The following is a 19054-nucleotide window of genomic DNA, read 5'->3' as shown; positions in this document are numbered from 1 at the left end:
TAGCAAACACAGAAGTGGATGCTCACAGTCAGCTATTGGATGGATCACAGGGCTCCCAATGGAGAAGCTAGAGAAAGTACCCAAGGAGCTAAAGGGATATGCAACCCTATAGGGGGAACAACATGATGAACTAACCAGTACCCCGGAGCTCTTGTCTCTAGCTGCATATGAATCGAAAGATGTCCTAGTCGGCCATCACTGGAAAGAGAGGCCCATTGGACTTGCAAACTTTATATGCCCCAATANAGGGGAATGTCAGGGCCAAAGAATGGGAATGGGTGGGTAGGGAAGTGGGGGGCGCTATGGGGGACTTTTGGGATAGCATTGGAAATGTAATTGAGGAAAAAAAAATCCTACATCAAAAAAAAAAAAAAAAAAAGACTGATGCTTCTAGGTCAGTACCAGCTTGTCTTTTCCATGGAATGATGACCTAAATATGTGGTGCCTTCACCAAGGGCTTCTTACTGTCAAGTTCTGGATGGTAAGTATGAGCAATGACAATAGTGTTTAATATTTAGGGATACTGGGGGACCACTGAAAATCAACTTGAACAATAGGCAGCTCATACCTGACACTGTGCTTTCTGTTTGATAACTTAAATTGTTTGTGGAAGCTCTCTCCCCTTTATAATGTAATTCAATTTCATTCAATTTTATATGTGTATATTTATGTATTTCAGGACACTTCTTCAGTAGTCTTTTTCTACATGCAATTTTCAAAGGACATTATCACTATACATTCCTTCTCATATTCTCTTCGTTGACTTAATTTCTCATTCCTTCATATCATTTAAATCCTTCATACTACCTGTTTTTTCTCACCTCCATTGGATGCTTACCATTTCATCCACTACATAGGTTAATTTTTTTAAATTCTATGGCAATTAAAATATAAACATACCTGTGTGAAAATTCAAAACTAGCATCCACATAGGAGAGGGAACATGAAGCCTTTGTCTTGCTACAGAGTTGTAGATATAAAGAGAGCATGGTACCACCACAAAACAGACATATTGATAAGTGCTATACAGCTGAAAACATAAATATAAGCCCACACTCTTTCAGCCAACTGATTCTTAACAAAGAGGCCAAAAGAAATATTGGAATAAAGACAGCATCTTCAACAAATGGTCTTGGTCATTTGCATGATTCCAGGTAGAAGAATGAAACTAGAACATTATCTCACCCTGGCAAAAAACTCAATCATACATGGATCAAGACCCTCAGCATAAAAGCTGTTTCCTAGTTTGCTTCTCTGTTGCTGTGATAAAAAAAAAAAAAAAACTTATTGAAACCAACGTGAAGAGGAACCAGTTCATTTGGCTTATGATTTCTCAGTATAGACCATTACTGAGAAAATTAAGAAGGAAGTTAGAGGGAAGAACTGAAGCAAAACCATGGAGGAATGTTGATTATTATCTTGTTCCTCAAGGCTTGCTGAGTTGCTTTTTTGTATAGTCTAGGATTACTAGTCCTGGAATTATAATAATAATAGTGGGTGGACCCTCCTATATCCATCATTATTTAAGAAAATGCCCCATAGACAGATACCCCCAGGAAAATATGAAACAGACAATTCTTAAATTGAAATTCTTTCCTGAGTTTCCCATATGACCCTAGTTTGTGTCAAGTGAAAATATTTAATCAGCACAACTTGATAATCTGATTTCAACAGAGGAGAAAGTAGAAAATGCCCTTCAACTTACATGCATAAGAAGCACATTCTGAACAATGACTGTGGTATCACAGTCATTGAGATCAAAACTGACAATGAGGACCTCTTGAGACCAAACAGCTTCTGGATAGAAAAGGACACCATGATGATGGAAACAAGAAAGAAGGTGAAAGTTTTCATCAATTTTGCATCTGACAGAGGGTTATCTATCTAGGATATATAAAGCATTAAATCATTGCAAAATGGATTATGGAGCTAAACACAGTTCTTAGAAGAAGAAATACAAATGATCAAAATATAGTTTAAGAAATATTCAATATCGGAGATCAGCCTGCTCAGGAGATTATGCAGGCTGCAGAAGCAAAATAGGCTCTTAGACAGGGTCCCTGTGGGCCTTCATCTTCAGCCAGGAGACAGAGCTGAGACCCAGACCTCTGTGCACTTTCCCCACCAGAGGAGAGCTTGCCTGCAGAGGGTATTCTGACCACTGAGACTCAGGAGAGAGTTGGACTCCCACGAGTGCTGACAGAGACTAACAGAACCACAGGAGGAACAAGCTACAGCCAGAGACAGCTATAACAATGAACACCAGAGATTACCAGATGGTGAAAGGCAAACATAAGAATGTTACTAACAGAAACCAACACCACTCAGCATCATCAGAACACAGCACTCCCACCACAGCGAGTCCTGGATACCGGAACACACCAAAAAAGCAAGATTTGGATTTAAAAATCATATCTCATGATGCTCATAGATGATTTTAAGAAAGACATTAATAACTCACTTAAAGAAATACAGAAGAACCTGCTAAACAGGTAAAAGTTCCTGAACAAGAAACACAAAAATCCCTTAAAGAATTAGAGGAAAACACAACCAAACAGGTGATGGAATTGAAAAAAAACCATCCCAAGATCTAAAAATGGAAGTAGAAACAATAAAGAAAGCCCAAAGGGAGACAGCTTTCCTGATAGAAACCCTAGGAAAGAAATCAGGAACCATAGATGGGAGCATCAGCAACAGAATACAAGAGATGGAAGAGAGAATCTCAGATGCAGAAGATTCCATAGAGAACATGGAAACAACTATCGAAGAAAATGCAAAATGCAAAAAGATTCTAACTCAAAACATCCAGGAAATCCAGGACACAATGAGAAGACCAAACCTATGGATAATAGAAGTAGATGAGAATGAAGATTTTCAACATAAAGGGCCAGCANATATTTTCAACAAAATTATAGAAGAAAACTTCCCTAACCTAAAGAAAGAGATGCCCATGAACATACAAGAAGCCTACAGAACTTTAAATAGACTGGACCAGAAAAAAATTCCTCCTGACGCATAATAATCAGAACAAAAATGCACTAAATAAAGACAGAATATTAAAAGCAGTAAGGGAAAAAGGTCAAGTAACATATATAGGCAAACCTATCAGAATTACACCAGACTTCTCACCAGAGATTATGTAATCCAGAACATCCTGGACAGATGTTATACAGGCTCTATGAGAACACAAATGCCGGCCCAGGCTACTATACCCAACAAAACTCTCAATTACCTTAGATGGAGAAACCAAAGTATTCCATGACAAAACAAAAGTCACACATTATCTTTTCAAGAATCCAGCCCTTCCAAGGATAATAAAGGGAAAATTCCAACACAAGGACAGAAATTATGTCCTAGAAAGATCAAGAAAGTAATTCTTCAACAAATCTAAAAGAAGATAGCAGAAAGAACATAATCCCTACTCTATCAACTAAAATAACAGGAAGTAACAATTACTTTTCCTTAATATCTCTTAATATCAATGGACTCAATCCACCAATAAAAAGACATAGACAAACAGCCTGCTACACAAACAGGACCCGACATTGTGCTGCTTACAGGAAATCAACCTCAGGGAAAAGGACAGACACTACCTCAGAGTAAAAGATTGGAAATCAATTTTCCAAGCAAATGGTCCAAAGAATCAAGCTGGAGTAGCCATTCTAATATCGAATAAAATCGACTTCCATCCCAAAGTTATAAAAAATGACAAGGAGGGGCACTTCATACTCATCAAAGGTAAAGTCTTCCAAGATGACCTCTCAATTCTGAATATCTATGCTCCAAATGCAAGGAAATCCACATTCATTAAGGAAACTTTAATAAACCTCAAAGCACACATTGCATCTCACACAATAATAGTGGGAGACTTCAATACCTCATTGTCATCAATGGACAGATTCTGGAAACAGAAACTAAACAGAGCAAAAAGGAAGAAGTCAAAATATTAATATTTGCAGATGATATGGTAGTATATATCAATGACCCTAAAAATTCCACCAGAGAACTCTTAAACATGATAAACAACTTCAGTGAAGTAGCTGGATATACAATTAACTTAAACACATCAGTGGTCTTTCTCTACAGAAAGGATAAACAGGATGAGAAGGAAATTAGGGAAACAACATCCTTCACAATAGTCACATATAATATAAAATACCTTGGTGTGCCTCTAACTATGAAAGTGAAAGATCTGTATGACAAGAACTTCAAGTCTCTGAAGAAAGAAATAAAATATCTCACAAGATAGAAAGGTCTCCCATGCTCATGGACTGGCAGAATTAATATAGTAAAAATGGCTACCTGGCCAAAATCAACCTACAGATTCAATGTAATCCCCATCAAAATTCCAACTCAATTCTTCACAGTTTTAGAAAGGGCAATTTGCAAATTCATCTGGAATAACAATAAAGCTAGGATAGCAAAAACTATTCTCAACAGTAAAGAACTTCTGGTGGAATCGCCAATCCTGACCTCAAGCTGTACTACAGAGCAATTGTGATTAAAACTGCATGGTATTTGTACAAGGACACACAGGTGGATCAATGGGATAGATTTGAAGACCCAGAAATGAACCCACAATCCTATGGTCACTTGATCTTTGACAAAGGTGCTAAGACTATCCAGTGGTCAAAAGACATCATTTTAAACAAATGGTACTGGCTCAACTGGCAGCTATCATGTAGAAGAATGAGAATTGATCCATGCTTATCTCCTTGTACAAAGCTCAAGTCTAAGTGGATCAAGGACCTCCACATAAAACCAGAGATACTGAAACTTATAGGGGAGAAAGTGGGGAAAAGCCTCGAATATATGGGCACATGGGGAAAATACCTGAACAGAACAACAATGGCTTGTGCTTAAGATCGAGAATCAAAAAGTGGTACCTCATAAAACTGCAAAGATTCTGTAAGGCAAAAGGCACTCTCAATAAGACAAAAAGGCCTCCAACAGATTGGGAAAGGATCTTTACCAATCCTAAATCAGATAGGGGACTAATATCCAAGATATAAAGAACTCAAGAAGTTGGATTCCAGAAAAACAAATAACCCTATTAAAAAATGGGGTACAGAGCTAAACAAAGAATTCTCAACTGAGGAATACTGAAGGGCTGAGAAGCACCTGAAAAAATGTTCAACATCCTTAATCATCAGGGAAATGCAAATGAAAACAACCCTGAGATTCCATCTCACACCAGTCAGAATGGCTAAGATCAAAAATTCAGGTTACAGCAGATGCTGGTGAGGATGTAGAGAGACAGGAACACTTCTCCATTGTTGGTGGAATTGCAAGCTGGTACAACCACTCTGGAAATCAGTCCGGAGCTTCCTCAGAAAATTGGACATAGTTCTACTGGAAGATCCAGAAGTACCTCTCCTGGGCATATACCCAGAAGATGTTCCAACTTGTAATAATGATTCATGGTCCATTATGTTCATATCAGCCTTATTTATACTAGCCATAAGCTGGAAAGAACCCAGATGTCTTTCAGCAGAAAAATGGATACAGAAAATGTGGTACATTTATTTACAAAATGGAATACTACTCAGCAGTTAAAAACAATGAATTTATGAAATTCTTAGGCAAATTGATGGATCTGAAGGATATCATCCTGAGTGAGGTAACCAAATCACAAAAGAACACACATGATACACACTCACTGATAAGTGGATATTATCCCGGAAACTTAGAATACCCAAGATACAATTTGCAAAACACATGAAACTCAAGAAGAATGAACACCAAAGTGTAGATACTTCGTTCCTTCTTAGAATGTGGAACAAAATACTCATGGAAGGAGTTACAGAGACAAAGTTCAGAGTAGAGCCTGAAGGATGGATCATCCAGAGACTGCCCGACCCAGGGATCCATCCCATATACAATCAGCAAACCCAGACACTATTGCATATGCTAGAAAGATTTTGCTAACAGTACCCTGATATAGCTATCTCTTGTGAGGCTATGCCAGTGCCTGGAAAATACAGAAGTGGATGCTTACAGTTATCTATTGGATGAAACACAAGGCCACCAAGGAAGGAGCTAGAGAAAGTACCCAAGGAGCTAAAGGTTTCTGCAACCCTATAGGAGGAACAACAATATAAACTAACAAGTACCTCCCAGAGCTGTGTCTCTAGTTGCATATGTAGTAGAGGATGGCCTAGTTGCCCATCAATGGGTGGAGAGTCCCTTGGTCTTGGAAAGATCATATGCCCCAGTACAGGGGAACACCAGGGCCAGGAAGCAGGAGTGGGTGGGTTGGGGAGCAGGGAATGGGGAGGACATAGGGGACTCTCGGGATAGCATTTGAAATGTAAGTGAAGAAAATGTCTAAGAAAAAAAAGAAATATTCAGTATCCTTAACTATCAGGGAAATGTAAAGTAAATCTACTTTGGATTTCATTCAGAAATGAAACGACATTCAGAATGGCCAAAGTCAAAATACAAATCACAAGTCATGCTGGTGAGTATTCTGGGAAAGGGGAACACTTCTATTTTTGGTGGGAGTGCAAACTGTTGGATTCCCTTTAAGAATCTATGTGATTCTTTCTTGAAACTGTATACTACATGTTCCCAATTAGTTGAAGATATCTGGGGCATGAGCCAGATATCGGTGAAGGGGAGCCACATACAGAGAATGAAAACAGAATAAGTGAGAACTGTACATTGCAAGCAGCAGAGCTGAGGGCTGGATACACAGAATACTCCTTCGAGACTAAATATGGCTAGCGCAATCCTTATAAGGAAAACATTTAATTGTGGCTGGCTTAGAGGTTCAGAGGTTCAATCTAGTATCATCAAAGCAGGAACATAGCATTATCCAGGCAGGCATGGAGCAGCAGGAGCTGAGAGGTCTACATCTTCATCTGCTGGCCTCTAAGAGAAGACTGATTTGCTAGCTGGAAGTGGGTCGGATAGCCCACACCCACAGTGATACATCTACTCCAACAAGGCCACAGCTACTCTAATAGGGCCACACCTTGTAACAGTGCCACTCCCTGGGCCCAGCATATGCAAATCATCAGAGACATCATAGCCCTCCCCCCACATTTTTGACCTGATCACCATAACAGAAATTCAGGGATGATTCCTTTTCAGACCTATATATAACACAGGGCTTTAATTTTTATGTTCATTTTATTTTATTTGAAAATCTTTTTCTTTTTTTGTCTTTCATTTGTTAAAATTGTTAAAATTATTATTTTATTTATTTATATTCCAAATGAGGTCCCCTCCCCATTTTTTGCACCACATCACCAAGAACTTCATCCCACTCCCCCTCAACTTTGCCTCTGAGGGGATGGTCCCACACTCACCCATTCACCTTCACCTCACTTGCCAACAGGATCCCACACCTTCATGCATCAAGGCTCTACAGGATTAGGTGCCTCCTCTCACACTGAGACCAGACAATTCAGTCCTCTGCTACATGTGTGCCACTGGGCCACAGAGCAGCTCATGTATGGTTGGTAGCCCAACCTCGGCAAGCTCTGAGGGGTTCATATGCTATAATTTGATCATGTTTTCACTCTCTCCCAATTCATTTCAGGTCCTCTCCATTTCCCTACTACTACAATTTTATTATTATTTTTTTATTTCAAATAAACACACAAACTTACAATAAAAAAACAAACAATAAGAAACACATAATCTCCCAGAAGAACAAAAATAGAAAACAATCAAAATCAAAGTAAAAAAGCAAAAAAATAAGCCAAAACATATTTAGTACCTATGAATAAAGCAGGAGATATCAAATAGGAGAGAAATATAATCATATTCATAGAAATCTTCAAGTCTTGTAATAGTAACTAATTTATTTTTACTTACTTAATTTATAATGCAACTAAATTGATATTAGGATGTTGAAGACTGGCTATGTCAATGATCAAAGTAGGGCATGTGTAATTGGAGACAATGTAAAGTCAGTACATGCTCACACACTTGGTGAATGAAGCAAACTCCAACAAGTGAGCTCTAACAATGTTATTTTTCTCTTAGCCTTCTAACACCATCTAAGACAAAGTTCTCTATTTATGACAAAAATTACCTCATAGCAACAAGTTGCAAATTTTCTAAAAACAATCACCAAAACACATGTTCTTCAAAAAGACAATAAAATCATCACACAAAAGGAAATTACAAGAGGAGTATCAATTGTGTATTCCTCTTTTGAAACTCATAGCTAAGTAAACATATCTCATCTAACTTTATCTCATTTTTTTCTCCATAGTAACCCTAAAGCCATAATTCTTTTGTTTTGATTAACAAAGTTTAAGCAAGCCAAGTCTACAGTAGCCAGTTTTCCATATGCTTAGATGATGATCAATCTGTATTTACGAAGAAACAATCTCTTACATCTTATTTTTGAAGTCTTGTTCAGCTAGACTGGAGAATCATCTATTCTCTATTCTATACTAATAATAGAATTATTAACTCCTTGTTCATTACCTTGCCTTTTTATGGTGCCCACCAAAACCTGTGACTATGTCTCTAGATCACAAAACCCAGGAACTCAGACACAACCTAGAATGAATGTTTTGAGCATTAACTTGTCCTAAGCCTACTTTCTTCTTCTAAGCACTATTACAGACTTGCAATGCATGAAAGCTAACTGTACTCCTTTTCAAACCTATGTAGCCCTCACTATACTACAAGGAAAGGGGCGCATTCTGCTCTTAATTCTTACTTTATCATATCTATTTAGCAGAACAACTTAAGCCATCTCCTTAAACTTTCTATCATTTACCCTAACTCCCTAAAACTATTTAAATCAAACCAGGAATTCTATAAAAAAACATTAATTCATCTAAACAATTTTATTTTATGAAAGTTTACCTTCATATAGATCTGAAGGAAAATTGCCCAATAGAGTGGGCCATCTCAAGGAAGCTCAAATGCCTACTGCAGATCCTCCTGCATGGTGTTCTCCATTAGGCTCCCTTGGCTAAAGTAAAACTTCGTTGGCCTGTCTACTGTTCTGTCTGTGGCAATTATTATTTTTTTAAGTCATTCAAGACATCTTGCTTTGTGATTTTAGTCCATGAAGCTGGAATTCTACCTTTCCCTGTAAATCTTTTGCCATATGCCCCTTCTAGCTGTGATCTGAAATGACAGACAAACCATTTCCAATATGGCTGGTTGGATGAGTCTGGGGTGATGCTCCATGCGGCATAATCACCTCCTGCTTCTCGATATTTCTTGTATCTGAATTCCTGGAGGTCATCTAAAACGAAGGTAGAATCACTTGCTACATCACTAGTACAAACATCAGTGACGAACTGGTCTGTTTTATGATAAGAAAAACCACTGACAGCCTGAGGACGGTGGAATGGCACACTGTGGTCTTCTTCATGTTGGGGAATGGTGTTTGTACAAATTGCATTACAAAAAGGACACTGTTTCCAGCAGCCACAGAGATGTTCAGAGAGAATTTCCTCAATGTCAGGAACAATTTCATCCATGTGCATACATGAAAAATAGGCTTCTACTTCCCTCATTGCAGGATCCAAAGCTTTGCTCATGGCTTCTTTGAGGAACTCAGTATCCATTAGCTCCTGGTGCTCTATGCTTACCAGTTCTCTCCGTGGGAAGATGAGGTTGCTCCCTAGGTGGTCACAGAACAAATCCAGCCAGCCAGATGCAGTGCTGCCTTTAGCTTTAGCTACCTTTGTGGAGTTATGAATGGCAGACAGGATGGTATTCTTGACATCACCTAAACTTATGTTTAAAAATGTTTCAATTTTTTCACTCTCTTTTTCTGAACAGTATCTTGTAATGTGGTCTCTAATGTAATCCCTGAAAAATTCCTCTGGCTTTTGAATGTATTTCCAGTATTTATCAAAATTTTCTTCTTCTGCTAGAGAGTAGAGAATATGTTTCTCCAGGTTAGCTCTGTTTCCATTGAATTCAGGGCAGGTGGCTCGCATGTCTCCGGCTATTCTTTGAACCATTATTTTCCATACGCTGTCAGAGATAGCAGGAGTGAGCTTGCGCCATAGGAAGTCAACAAAGGATGTGATTGAGGTGGCACCTTGGCAGGAGATCTTAAAACTCATAAAGAAATCGTCTTTCTTTCGCGCCAGATAGTTCACAGGGTCATTTGCAATCTTGAATGCCTCATGCATTTTCTTGAAATCCTTGGATGCTCTTTGGAATAAGTACAAGGATAAGTCAATGATGTAGTCTCTGGTAAATGTGTAGTCTCCCCCACAGGGTTCAGATTTCAGCTCATTTTCTATGATCTTCAAGATTTCATGAAAGTAATTGTGACTGTAATCACGCTTTTGCTTCCAAATGTTTTTAAGTGTTTCTGTAAATTTTAACCCAATGTCTTTGGTTGTCTTTTTGATGGACTCAACCTGACAGGTTTCTAAACTCTTTCTAAGTAAAAGGTATTTGTTTTTCATTTGAATATGTTTGTCATACATGATTTCAAACTTTTCTCCAGACGTTATTTTTAGTCTTTCCACAATATTTTTGTCCTTCTTGAAATATTCCAGAAGGATATTTTCAGAGTCCAAGTCAATGTTAGGCTCTGTGACATGAGGGACATTGGAAGATACATCATAAATCCAACTTGTCCAAAGTTGACTGAATTTCTCATGCAAGTCTTCATCACTTATTTCCTTACCCTTCAAATTTAAAGCTAACTTTCTGCTCCTCTCTAACAACTGATTTTCATATTGTGACTTTTGGTTATCAAGTATTTCTTGGCTTTTTTTAAGACTGATATGTTCATTGCATTTCCTTCTGGTATCTGAAATAAGTGTGTCTTTAAGGATTAGTAGCTTGTGTTCAAAATTTGCTTTCCACTGAACCAATATTTCACAATCTGGGTCTTCTTCAAAATATTTGTCAAATTCTTGTTTGATGGTTTCATATTTCTTACCAAGTGGATCCTCCAGCAAATTAGATGTGAGTGTCAGGATTTTCCCATTTTGAATCTGATTGTTCAGCTGATTCTGTAAGTCTAGTACATGACTCCTCAACTCCCAGGTCCAGTGGCTATACATGGTTTCCAGTTTGCTCATGGCTATGACCTCTTGGGTGTTTCTGAAACTGAAAATGAAGTTTTCACTGACAAGAGCTTTCCACAAATCTTGAACTCGGAATTTGAAATCTGAGATTTTTAAGATCCTTCCCCTAGATTCCTTCTGGGCACTTGAAAGAATTGCATTTCTTAGTTCCTGGACATTGTAGCAATAGCGAGGATTAGGAGGGGCCATTGGGGGATTACCATCCCAGAGGTGAGCAAAGTAGTAGACATGGCGATTGGCATCAAACTTAATTACATCACTGAAGTGGGTTATGTCTGAGCACTCTTCCAACTCAGCAGCCAATGCTGTCATTTCATCCAGTTTCTGCTCTAGTTTCCTCCGTCCTTCCATAGTTTGGTCTCTTGCTGTAACTTCTCCCACATTTTGATGGACAAAGAGGCAACTGGGGGAGATATTTACTTGTTTCATTCTCAGAAATGCTTGAACAGATATTTGTAGAATGTCCTGAATCTCTGAGGGATTCTCCCCAAAAATATTGATCAGAGTCAAGTTTCCAAGACCAATGACTAATGTTGCCAACTCATGGTCCCAATTCTGAGATTTGTTGTTGAGTTCTGGAGCTCGAAGTCCTTCTGTGTCTACAACAAGCACATAAGTAAAACCGAGTTCTTTTGTGAATGTCTCTTCCACCTTCAGGAGCTGCATGCAAGCCCCCTTGGTACACCTTCCTGCACTGACTGTGAAGTGTACACCAAACAGGGCATTCAGCAGGGTAGACTTCCCTGAGCTCTGCAGGCCAAGGACAGAGAGAACAAACAGCCTTTTGTCTCCAACTTTCTCTGTGATCTTGTCAAAAATAGCTGCTACCCACTTTAGAGGCACATATGAAGCATCCCCGTCCATCAGCTCAATGGGAACACCAGCTATCATCAGGTCTGCAGCAATTTGAGGGAGGCAGAGAAAAAGGCTATCTCTAGAGGAAGAAGTTTCTTCCAGAGCTTCATAGATCTGGCCAACTTCTCGGAGAAGGTGCTCAATTCCTAAAGTACAGTCATGAATCTCTACAGAGATGGCATCCATGTGCTTCTGACAGTGTGTCAGGTAGCCGCTCTTCTGTTCTCTTTGCTTTTCTGTTTGTATACTTAACCACAAAGATCTCTGCTTTTCATGTAATTTTTCCAGGTGTTCTTTTGTCAGGTTGTCAAAAAACAGAGTCAGCCACTGCAAAAAGTAGAGTTTGTTATGGGTTTCTGAGTAGTCTTGGAGGAGTTCAAGAACAGAGCACATTAAATCATTGAGAGGAAAGGCTTTTTCCAACTGCTGATGTCGAATTATTCTTTTCTCTGTTTCAATCTCACTCTTGTGTTGTTCGATGCTCCGATTCCCCTTTTCTCTCAGATGATAGAATTCTTTGTCTTTTTTACACCAAAGGTGCCAAAGTTGTCCTTGAAGGGGTAGTAAATTTTCTTTTGTCTGAGATAACTTGTATTCCTCCAGGAGGATCATTATACTCTGAGCCTTTTCTTGGGCTTCCTTGCAGTCTCTCTGGTCTTCATCAATAAGGAATCCTAGCTCTCGAGCTGTCTGTGAACAGTCCTCTAAACTGAGAGCAGTGTTAGAGAGCACTAGAAAATGTTTGATGGCATTGGTGAGCTCCTCTGTTAATTCTGCCTCATTTCTATTCTTGATGCCAATTCTCATTCTTTTACCAGAAATATTTACTATGACCTTTTCTTTGTCGTCAATCAAGCAGATCAAAGGTGTTGATGACTGACACAGGTGTCTGACAAGCTTTTGGTTTTCTTTATTGTTATCAGAAACTGACATGAGGACCACAATGATAGAAGAGACATGTTGGAGGAACCCAAGTTGTTGGGTATGTTCCTTGGCATCTCCATGAAGATTGGTAAAGGTCAGACAATTGTCAAACATGTCCTCACCTTCACCTGCAGGGCAGAACCAGCAGATTTCCACTACTCCCTGCATCAGGAGACAGTGTTTGTTGCTTCCTCTGCAGTGTCTGTGAAAAAACACATCATGTTTACGTTTACTGAGAAGAAAGTTCATGATCTGAGATTTGGAAGCAGAGAGGCCATTTCCAACTCTAATGAAGGACACAATGGGGGTAGAGACATGACACATCTGCTGATTTCTGTGACTGTAGCTCTTATCCTGTGGAGATTTACTTGTATCTTGCCAATTTTTCCTAATTTGTCTGAGAGACCAGAGATAAAATTCAATATGAGAAGTGTTGGGATTTGGCACCACAAGAGGGAGTGCATATTGACAAATGGAAAGTTTGGACAAAATATATTGCCTGGTAAGATCATCTGCACAGTGTAAAATGGCCATCTGGATATCCATTGGGTGAATGTGGGGCCAGTAGTCAGTGTCTGAAAGATAGCCAGGACTGTCATTGTCTTTAATGACATCCTCATATGGATCAAAATCTTCATTTTCATGATTGGAGGAACCTATGGAGATCTGTTTTCTTATGCTTTCATCATCATTTAAAACAAGATGTCTCAACCCATAATCCAACATCAGTAGCTTTTGTAGGAAATAGAATGGAAGCTCCTTTTCAGAACTTGGCTGTGAATTGCACACAGAGGTTTTATAGATCAGATGGAAGTCAGCTCTGTGCATCCTCTTTGGATAGTAATTGTCTAGGCCTAGACGTTGGAGTAAGTCCAGGAAAGGCCCATTTTCTATCATTTCCTTTGTTCTGTTTTCATTACTTTTTTGTTTATAAGTCTGTTTCTTTTCATGGCAGAGACTTTGCAATTGTTTTTTTACCTCATCCATTTGTATTGAATGGGTGGTGGCTTTATAGTCCCCCTCAATGAGTAATCTCAAATCATTCTCCAGACTTTCCCAGTCATGATGTGCTCCATGTTTTGTGAGAACATGTGCAACTTCTTCAGACAACAGTGTCCCCATATGTTGTTGTATTAATGTCAAACGTTGTCCTTTTTCTTCTGTAGAAATATCTGTGATTTCAACTGTGGCTCTTAGAGATGTGAGCACCAAGAATGCCTGGGCTCTGTAATTGCAAATATTTTTCAGTTCTTGGTATTTGTGTTGGTTGTTTTCAATTTGATCCAAGAGGAAGTTTAACTCATCACACCCCAGAAGATGCTGAAAAATACTGTTTACCAACTGATAGCCTGCACCAGCTGCAATGGAGAGTAGCAACAGCTGCATGTCTGGCTGCTGTGTTTCTCTGAGGTACTTCAAGAAGGAGCTGAGAGCTGTGGTGACTTCATATGTAGCCATTCTCTTTGCTTCTTCCACTGTTTCTGGGGGCTCATTTTTGAAACTCTCTTCCATCAGATATTTGTGGATTTTCTTTAAGGTGTTAATGAATTCAGAAAATGAGGTAATTTTGACTTGTTCTTCCTCTGACTCTGACTGATTGATCCACTGTATGATGGAGTGTGCCTGAGGAAAGTTTGTCACTTTGTAGACATGAGGTTCTAGAAGGCTGCACAACTGAGATTTAATAAACTGAGTTTTATATGTGGGTGAATTTTTGCAGAAGTTGACAATGTTTATTAGAAAATTCTGCAGATCCCAATCTGTGAGGCATGTGTTAATCCAAATGTTATAACTTTTTATTTTTTGACTCAATGTTTGCATAAAATCTACTAACTTCCTAAGCTGTTCTTCAGGATCAGAAACCTCCCAGCCTTTCATGTTCTCTAGGAAAAGCTTAGCTTCTTTTCTAGCAGTCAGAAATTCTTCCCCTTCTTGAATCTGGACATCTAGTTCAGTCAGAGCAGTGTAGTGGTCTTTGAGGCAGTTAGCCAGTTGAAGAGCGTTCTTAAATTCAGTTCTGTGACTGGACAGGATGATGTCCCAAATAGGTATCAACTGCAGTTCCCTATCAATGACAGACCAGGTTTGATTGCTAGCTACAAGGCCAGCTGTCCACTGGGCAATTCCATCTGCTTCTGCTGGTCCACCTATCTTGGCTACAGATAGTTGTACCTTGGTTTGAGAGTTTAGATGAGTTTTACTGTAAAATGCTGTTTTTGATTTTGAATTTGTTATATCTACATTTGCACCGACTTTAACTCCAAAGCCACTATAACTGCCCATAATGTAAATATTCAAAGACTCTTCTGCTTGCTGCTTTACATCAGCCAAGTGCTCACTTTTGAAACCTTCTGAAACGGCTTTCCAGCAATAGATTCCCCCCAGGTGCAGAGGGCCTTGGTTAGCATGAGAGCCAAACCTGTGGAAAAAGTTTTTAGCCCTGTGCCTCAGTAAGGGTTGTCCATCTCGGTGGTGTGTAGTCTGCTCCAGGAGTTCTTCAATACTTTTTAGTTCCTGGAGAGCAGCCTTGGAGAGTTCAAGATCATTGACGTGAAAATGGCAGGTGGCCAATGGGATGTAACTGAACCTGGCTGAGCAAAAATAAGTTTGCTTTGAATGGGATTGGTAGTTATCCTCAGATTCTGTCTGTTTGTTGTGACCCATACCAGCTTCTAGACTAAGTCCCCAACCTTCGCCTTTAACCATGGGGGTTGAACTGAAACCCATCCTCTCTATAGTCTGTGTAAACATGGCTTGTTCTTGAAAAGATGAAAATTCCTTTGTTTTTATCTCTGTGCCATGTATTGGGCCAGCAAGTGAGAACTGCTTAGGGACACTGAGTAGCTCTTCTCTCTTCTGAATCAGGGTTCTTGGGTGGTTGGTCTTATAAATTCCCTGCAGAGCCAGCCCTCCAGATGCCCATCTTACCAGGTCTCCATCTGAGAGCTTTTGACTGTGAGTCAGGGTCTGTTCCATGTGACTGAGATGTCTCTCCATTATTTCAGTGATGTCTTTTAGGGACACTTCAGCAGTTGGCCAGCACTCCTCAGGGATCTCCATTGCTTGTCTCAGCTCTGCTTCTTTTCTCCTCACTGCCTCTTCCTCTCTGTGCTTCCCTTCTGACTGCAAGGCTCTCAGAGCCTGCAGTGCCTGGCCTGCCTGCCTCTGCCTGTTCTTTATCATCTCCCTTGGAGTCTCCTGCAGCTCTGCAACACTATTTGGCTGTGAGAGGTCCAGCAGCTTCTCCAGAGCCTTTTTCTCCCAAGTGTGCTGTGTCTGCGACTTCAGCTTCTGGAGGTCTCTTTTGTCTAAATATTGTAAGGCCTGGGCAGAGGTCACACCCAAATCTTCCTGAAGCTTAGGTAGCCAGTAGTCAACAGACAGTCCTGCGTCATTCAGCATTTCCTGGAGATCGAGCCTCCTCGTGCATCTGGACTGAGGCTCATCAGGGATACACTTTTCTGTTGCCATGGCTCTGTGAGGAACAGATTGTAGTTAATTTTTGTCTGTGTCCTGACCTTAGGAAGTGTCATCTATGTGGACAAAAAAGTGAATTACTAATGATTCAACTGTTAGCCCTTTTCATCTCCCATAATTTTTCACATGTGTATTTTAAAACAACTTTGTGTGTGTGTGTGTTAAGCCTTTCATTGTGGGTGTTCGCAGCATGACATGTTTTGTTGGATACTATGGTGAGTTGCATTTTTGCCTGATTTCATTTCTTTTCAAGACAGGGCTTTGTGTGTGTGTGTGTGTGTGTGTGTGTGTGTGTGTGTGTGTATGTGTGTATGTGTGTATGTGTGTATGTGTGTATGTAGTCCTGGATATTCTGGAATCCACTCTGTAGACCAGGCTAGTCATGAACTTGGACATCTACTTGCTTCTGCATCCGGAGTGCTAGGACTAAAGTTGTGTATCAACATTGCCAGACACTTTGCCTGATTTTTTTCCACAAAATTATTATCATTTAATTTATGGATTGCTTAAAAGACACAAGATTCTTTTTGAAATCTATTTGTTTTGTTTTTGTAAAGTCTTGGCAGTTTTTTGTTTTTGTTTTAAAGCTTATTTCCCATATGTATTCTTTCCTCAAAATTTAACTAAGTGTATAGTTCTAATTTTAAAAAAAATGTTAATGACTGCATTTAAACAAGTGATCGCTTTAAAAAGCCTTTATATTAAAGAGTGAGGCCTGTAAAATGAAGGGTAGCTGCAGACTGCCTTCTCCCCCAGCCTGGGGATTTCAGATGTCTCCTCTGCCTATAGCCTTACTTCAATGAGGCTTACAGAAGTTAACAATGTTGAATATTTCATTTCACAAGCTCTGTAAAAATGAGCTGCTGTGACCTAAAAAAGGTACGGTCATATTTTCACATAATATAGTATCTTAAAAGATTATATTTGCAAAAAGAAGTGTATCCACAGAAGCACTTCTAGCTTCTGATTCAGAGTGCAGTAAATGTCCTTGGGTTTCACAAGTTTATTTCAAATCATTATTGCTCTATGATATAGGCAAAGGGTGAAACCAGTACTTGAAAGAAAACAACAGCAACAACAACAAAAACAAAAACAACAACAAAAACCAATCATATTCTTGTCCTAACAGATTAGTGAAGACAAAAACCTGGAATGTGATTCACCATTCCCTCTGTGTACCTGACTGCTCCAAACTTGGAGATCTACTTGCTTCCAACTCCTGAGTACTGGGACTAAAGTTGTGCATCGCCACTGCCTGACACTTTGCCTGATTTTTAAACTTTCTCTTNCACAGAATCAATTGNTTTGAGGGAATTAATGTGAAGGATAGTATTTGATAACATACATGACTTTGCTTGGTTGATTTTTATAAAAACAAGTGATATCATCTGTTGATTATGTTTTCTTTAAAACTTTTTGTTTAACTAGTGGTGACTGGTTCCATTCCTATTTTTCTGTTACTTTTTTCTTCCTCTTCAGACAGAGTTTTGCTATGCAGCTCATGATGGCTCAGAGCTTGTTACTTAGCCTAGGCTGGACTCTAACTCATGATTTTTTTTTTTTTTTTTTTTTTTGGCCTCCTGACTGCTGGGATTACCAGGGGGCATCACCATGCCTGACTTTGTCATGTCTTTGTAGGTCATTTCATAATATTAAATTTCTCTCCTTGCATTTAGACATACTACTAATTTGTTTTGTTTTAGTAATTTATTCATTATTCTCCTTTTGTTAATATCTTTGAATCATATGAAGACTATTTACTAATAGCATCCACACCTGTGTATATAGACACAAATTCTCCTCTGTGTCCAATATTTTATCAATTTTATGGAAATCTCTCACTCATTGCCTCTACAACATTCAGTGAGACGAGAGTTCACACTTCAATTTCGTACTTGTTCAAGTTTTTTTTCCTCCTATCATTTTTGCCCTACTGAATTACACTACCATATGTCCAGGCCAGCAAGTGTTCTATTTTTTTTTTCTGAACATGAATTTAGTATACAACTAATACTTAATCTGCTCTCTTAAATCTGCTTTCAGTCTCATTTCATTTTGTACTCTCCTGCTATGTCTCCTTTACATTTTGACTTCTTTATATTTTGACTGAATTGCAATCATTGTTAACCCATTTGCCATGGTTTGAGTATTATCCTTTGAAGGGTGGGATTTGTGAAAAGATATTGTGTAAATTTGGTTTTGTCATGGAATACCTTGGTTTCTCCATTTATAGTAATGGAGAGTTTTGCTAGGTATAGTAGCCTGGGCTGGCATTTGTGCTCTCTTCAGATCTGTATGACATCTACCCCAGATCTTCTGACTTTTATAGTCTCTGGGGGAAAGTATTGTGTAATTCTGATAACACATTATTTAGAGTATTTAATGAGCTAAATAATCTCAATGATAAAAGCAAAATTTTGACTTGAAAGTAGACAATAGGAGACCTGGCCTGTGAGATGGCTGAGTGGCTAAGGGTCTTTGTCACTATCCCTGAGGATATGAATTTAATCTCTAGGATATACACTAAGAGAACTATCTTCTATGAGTTATGCCCTTACCTTTATTTACAATTGCATGCCTACCTTCTCTCTCTCTTTCTCTCCCTTTATTTATAATTGCATGCCTACATATTCTCTCTCTCTCTCTCTCTCTCTCTCTCTCTCTCTCTCTCTCTCTCTCTCTCTCATGAAAAAATTGGGCAAGATGGCTTGGCATGTAAAGGTTATTGTTGCTAAGCCTGATGACTTAAGTTCAATCCTGGTAAT

General features: G+C 39.0%; 1 protein-coding gene across 1 annotated transcript; it reads right to left on the bottom strand.

The window, feature by feature from the left end:
• Positions 1-7743: 7743 nt before the first annotated feature.
• On the bottom strand, positions 7744-16473 carry LOC110288526 (interferon-induced very large GTPase 1-like). The gene has a single exon (XM_021154846.2). The coding sequence runs from the start codon at positions 16281-16283 to the stop codon at positions 8991-8993; it is 7293 nt and encodes a 2430-aa protein (XP_021010505.1). The 5' UTR covers positions 16284-16473; the 3' UTR covers positions 7744-8990.
• Between the last annotated feature and the right edge of the window lie 2581 nt (positions 16474-19054).

The sequence above is a fragment of the Mus caroli genome, unplaced genomic scaffold (genome assembly GCF_900094665.2).
Source record: "Mus caroli unplaced genomic scaffold, CAROLI_EIJ_v1.1 scaffold_9336_U2_1, whole genome shotgun sequence".
Lineage (NCBI taxonomy): Eukaryota > Metazoa > Chordata > Mammalia > Rodentia > Muridae > Mus > Mus caroli.
This window is presented reverse-complemented; position numbering and strand designations above follow the sequence as displayed.

Bases quoted from the DNA above. Each gene is read 5' to 3' on its own strand.
- LOC110288526 (XM_021154846.2), bottom strand. From the start codon at position 16,283: ATGGCAACAGAAAAGTGTATCCCTGATGAGCCTCAGTCCAGATGCACG.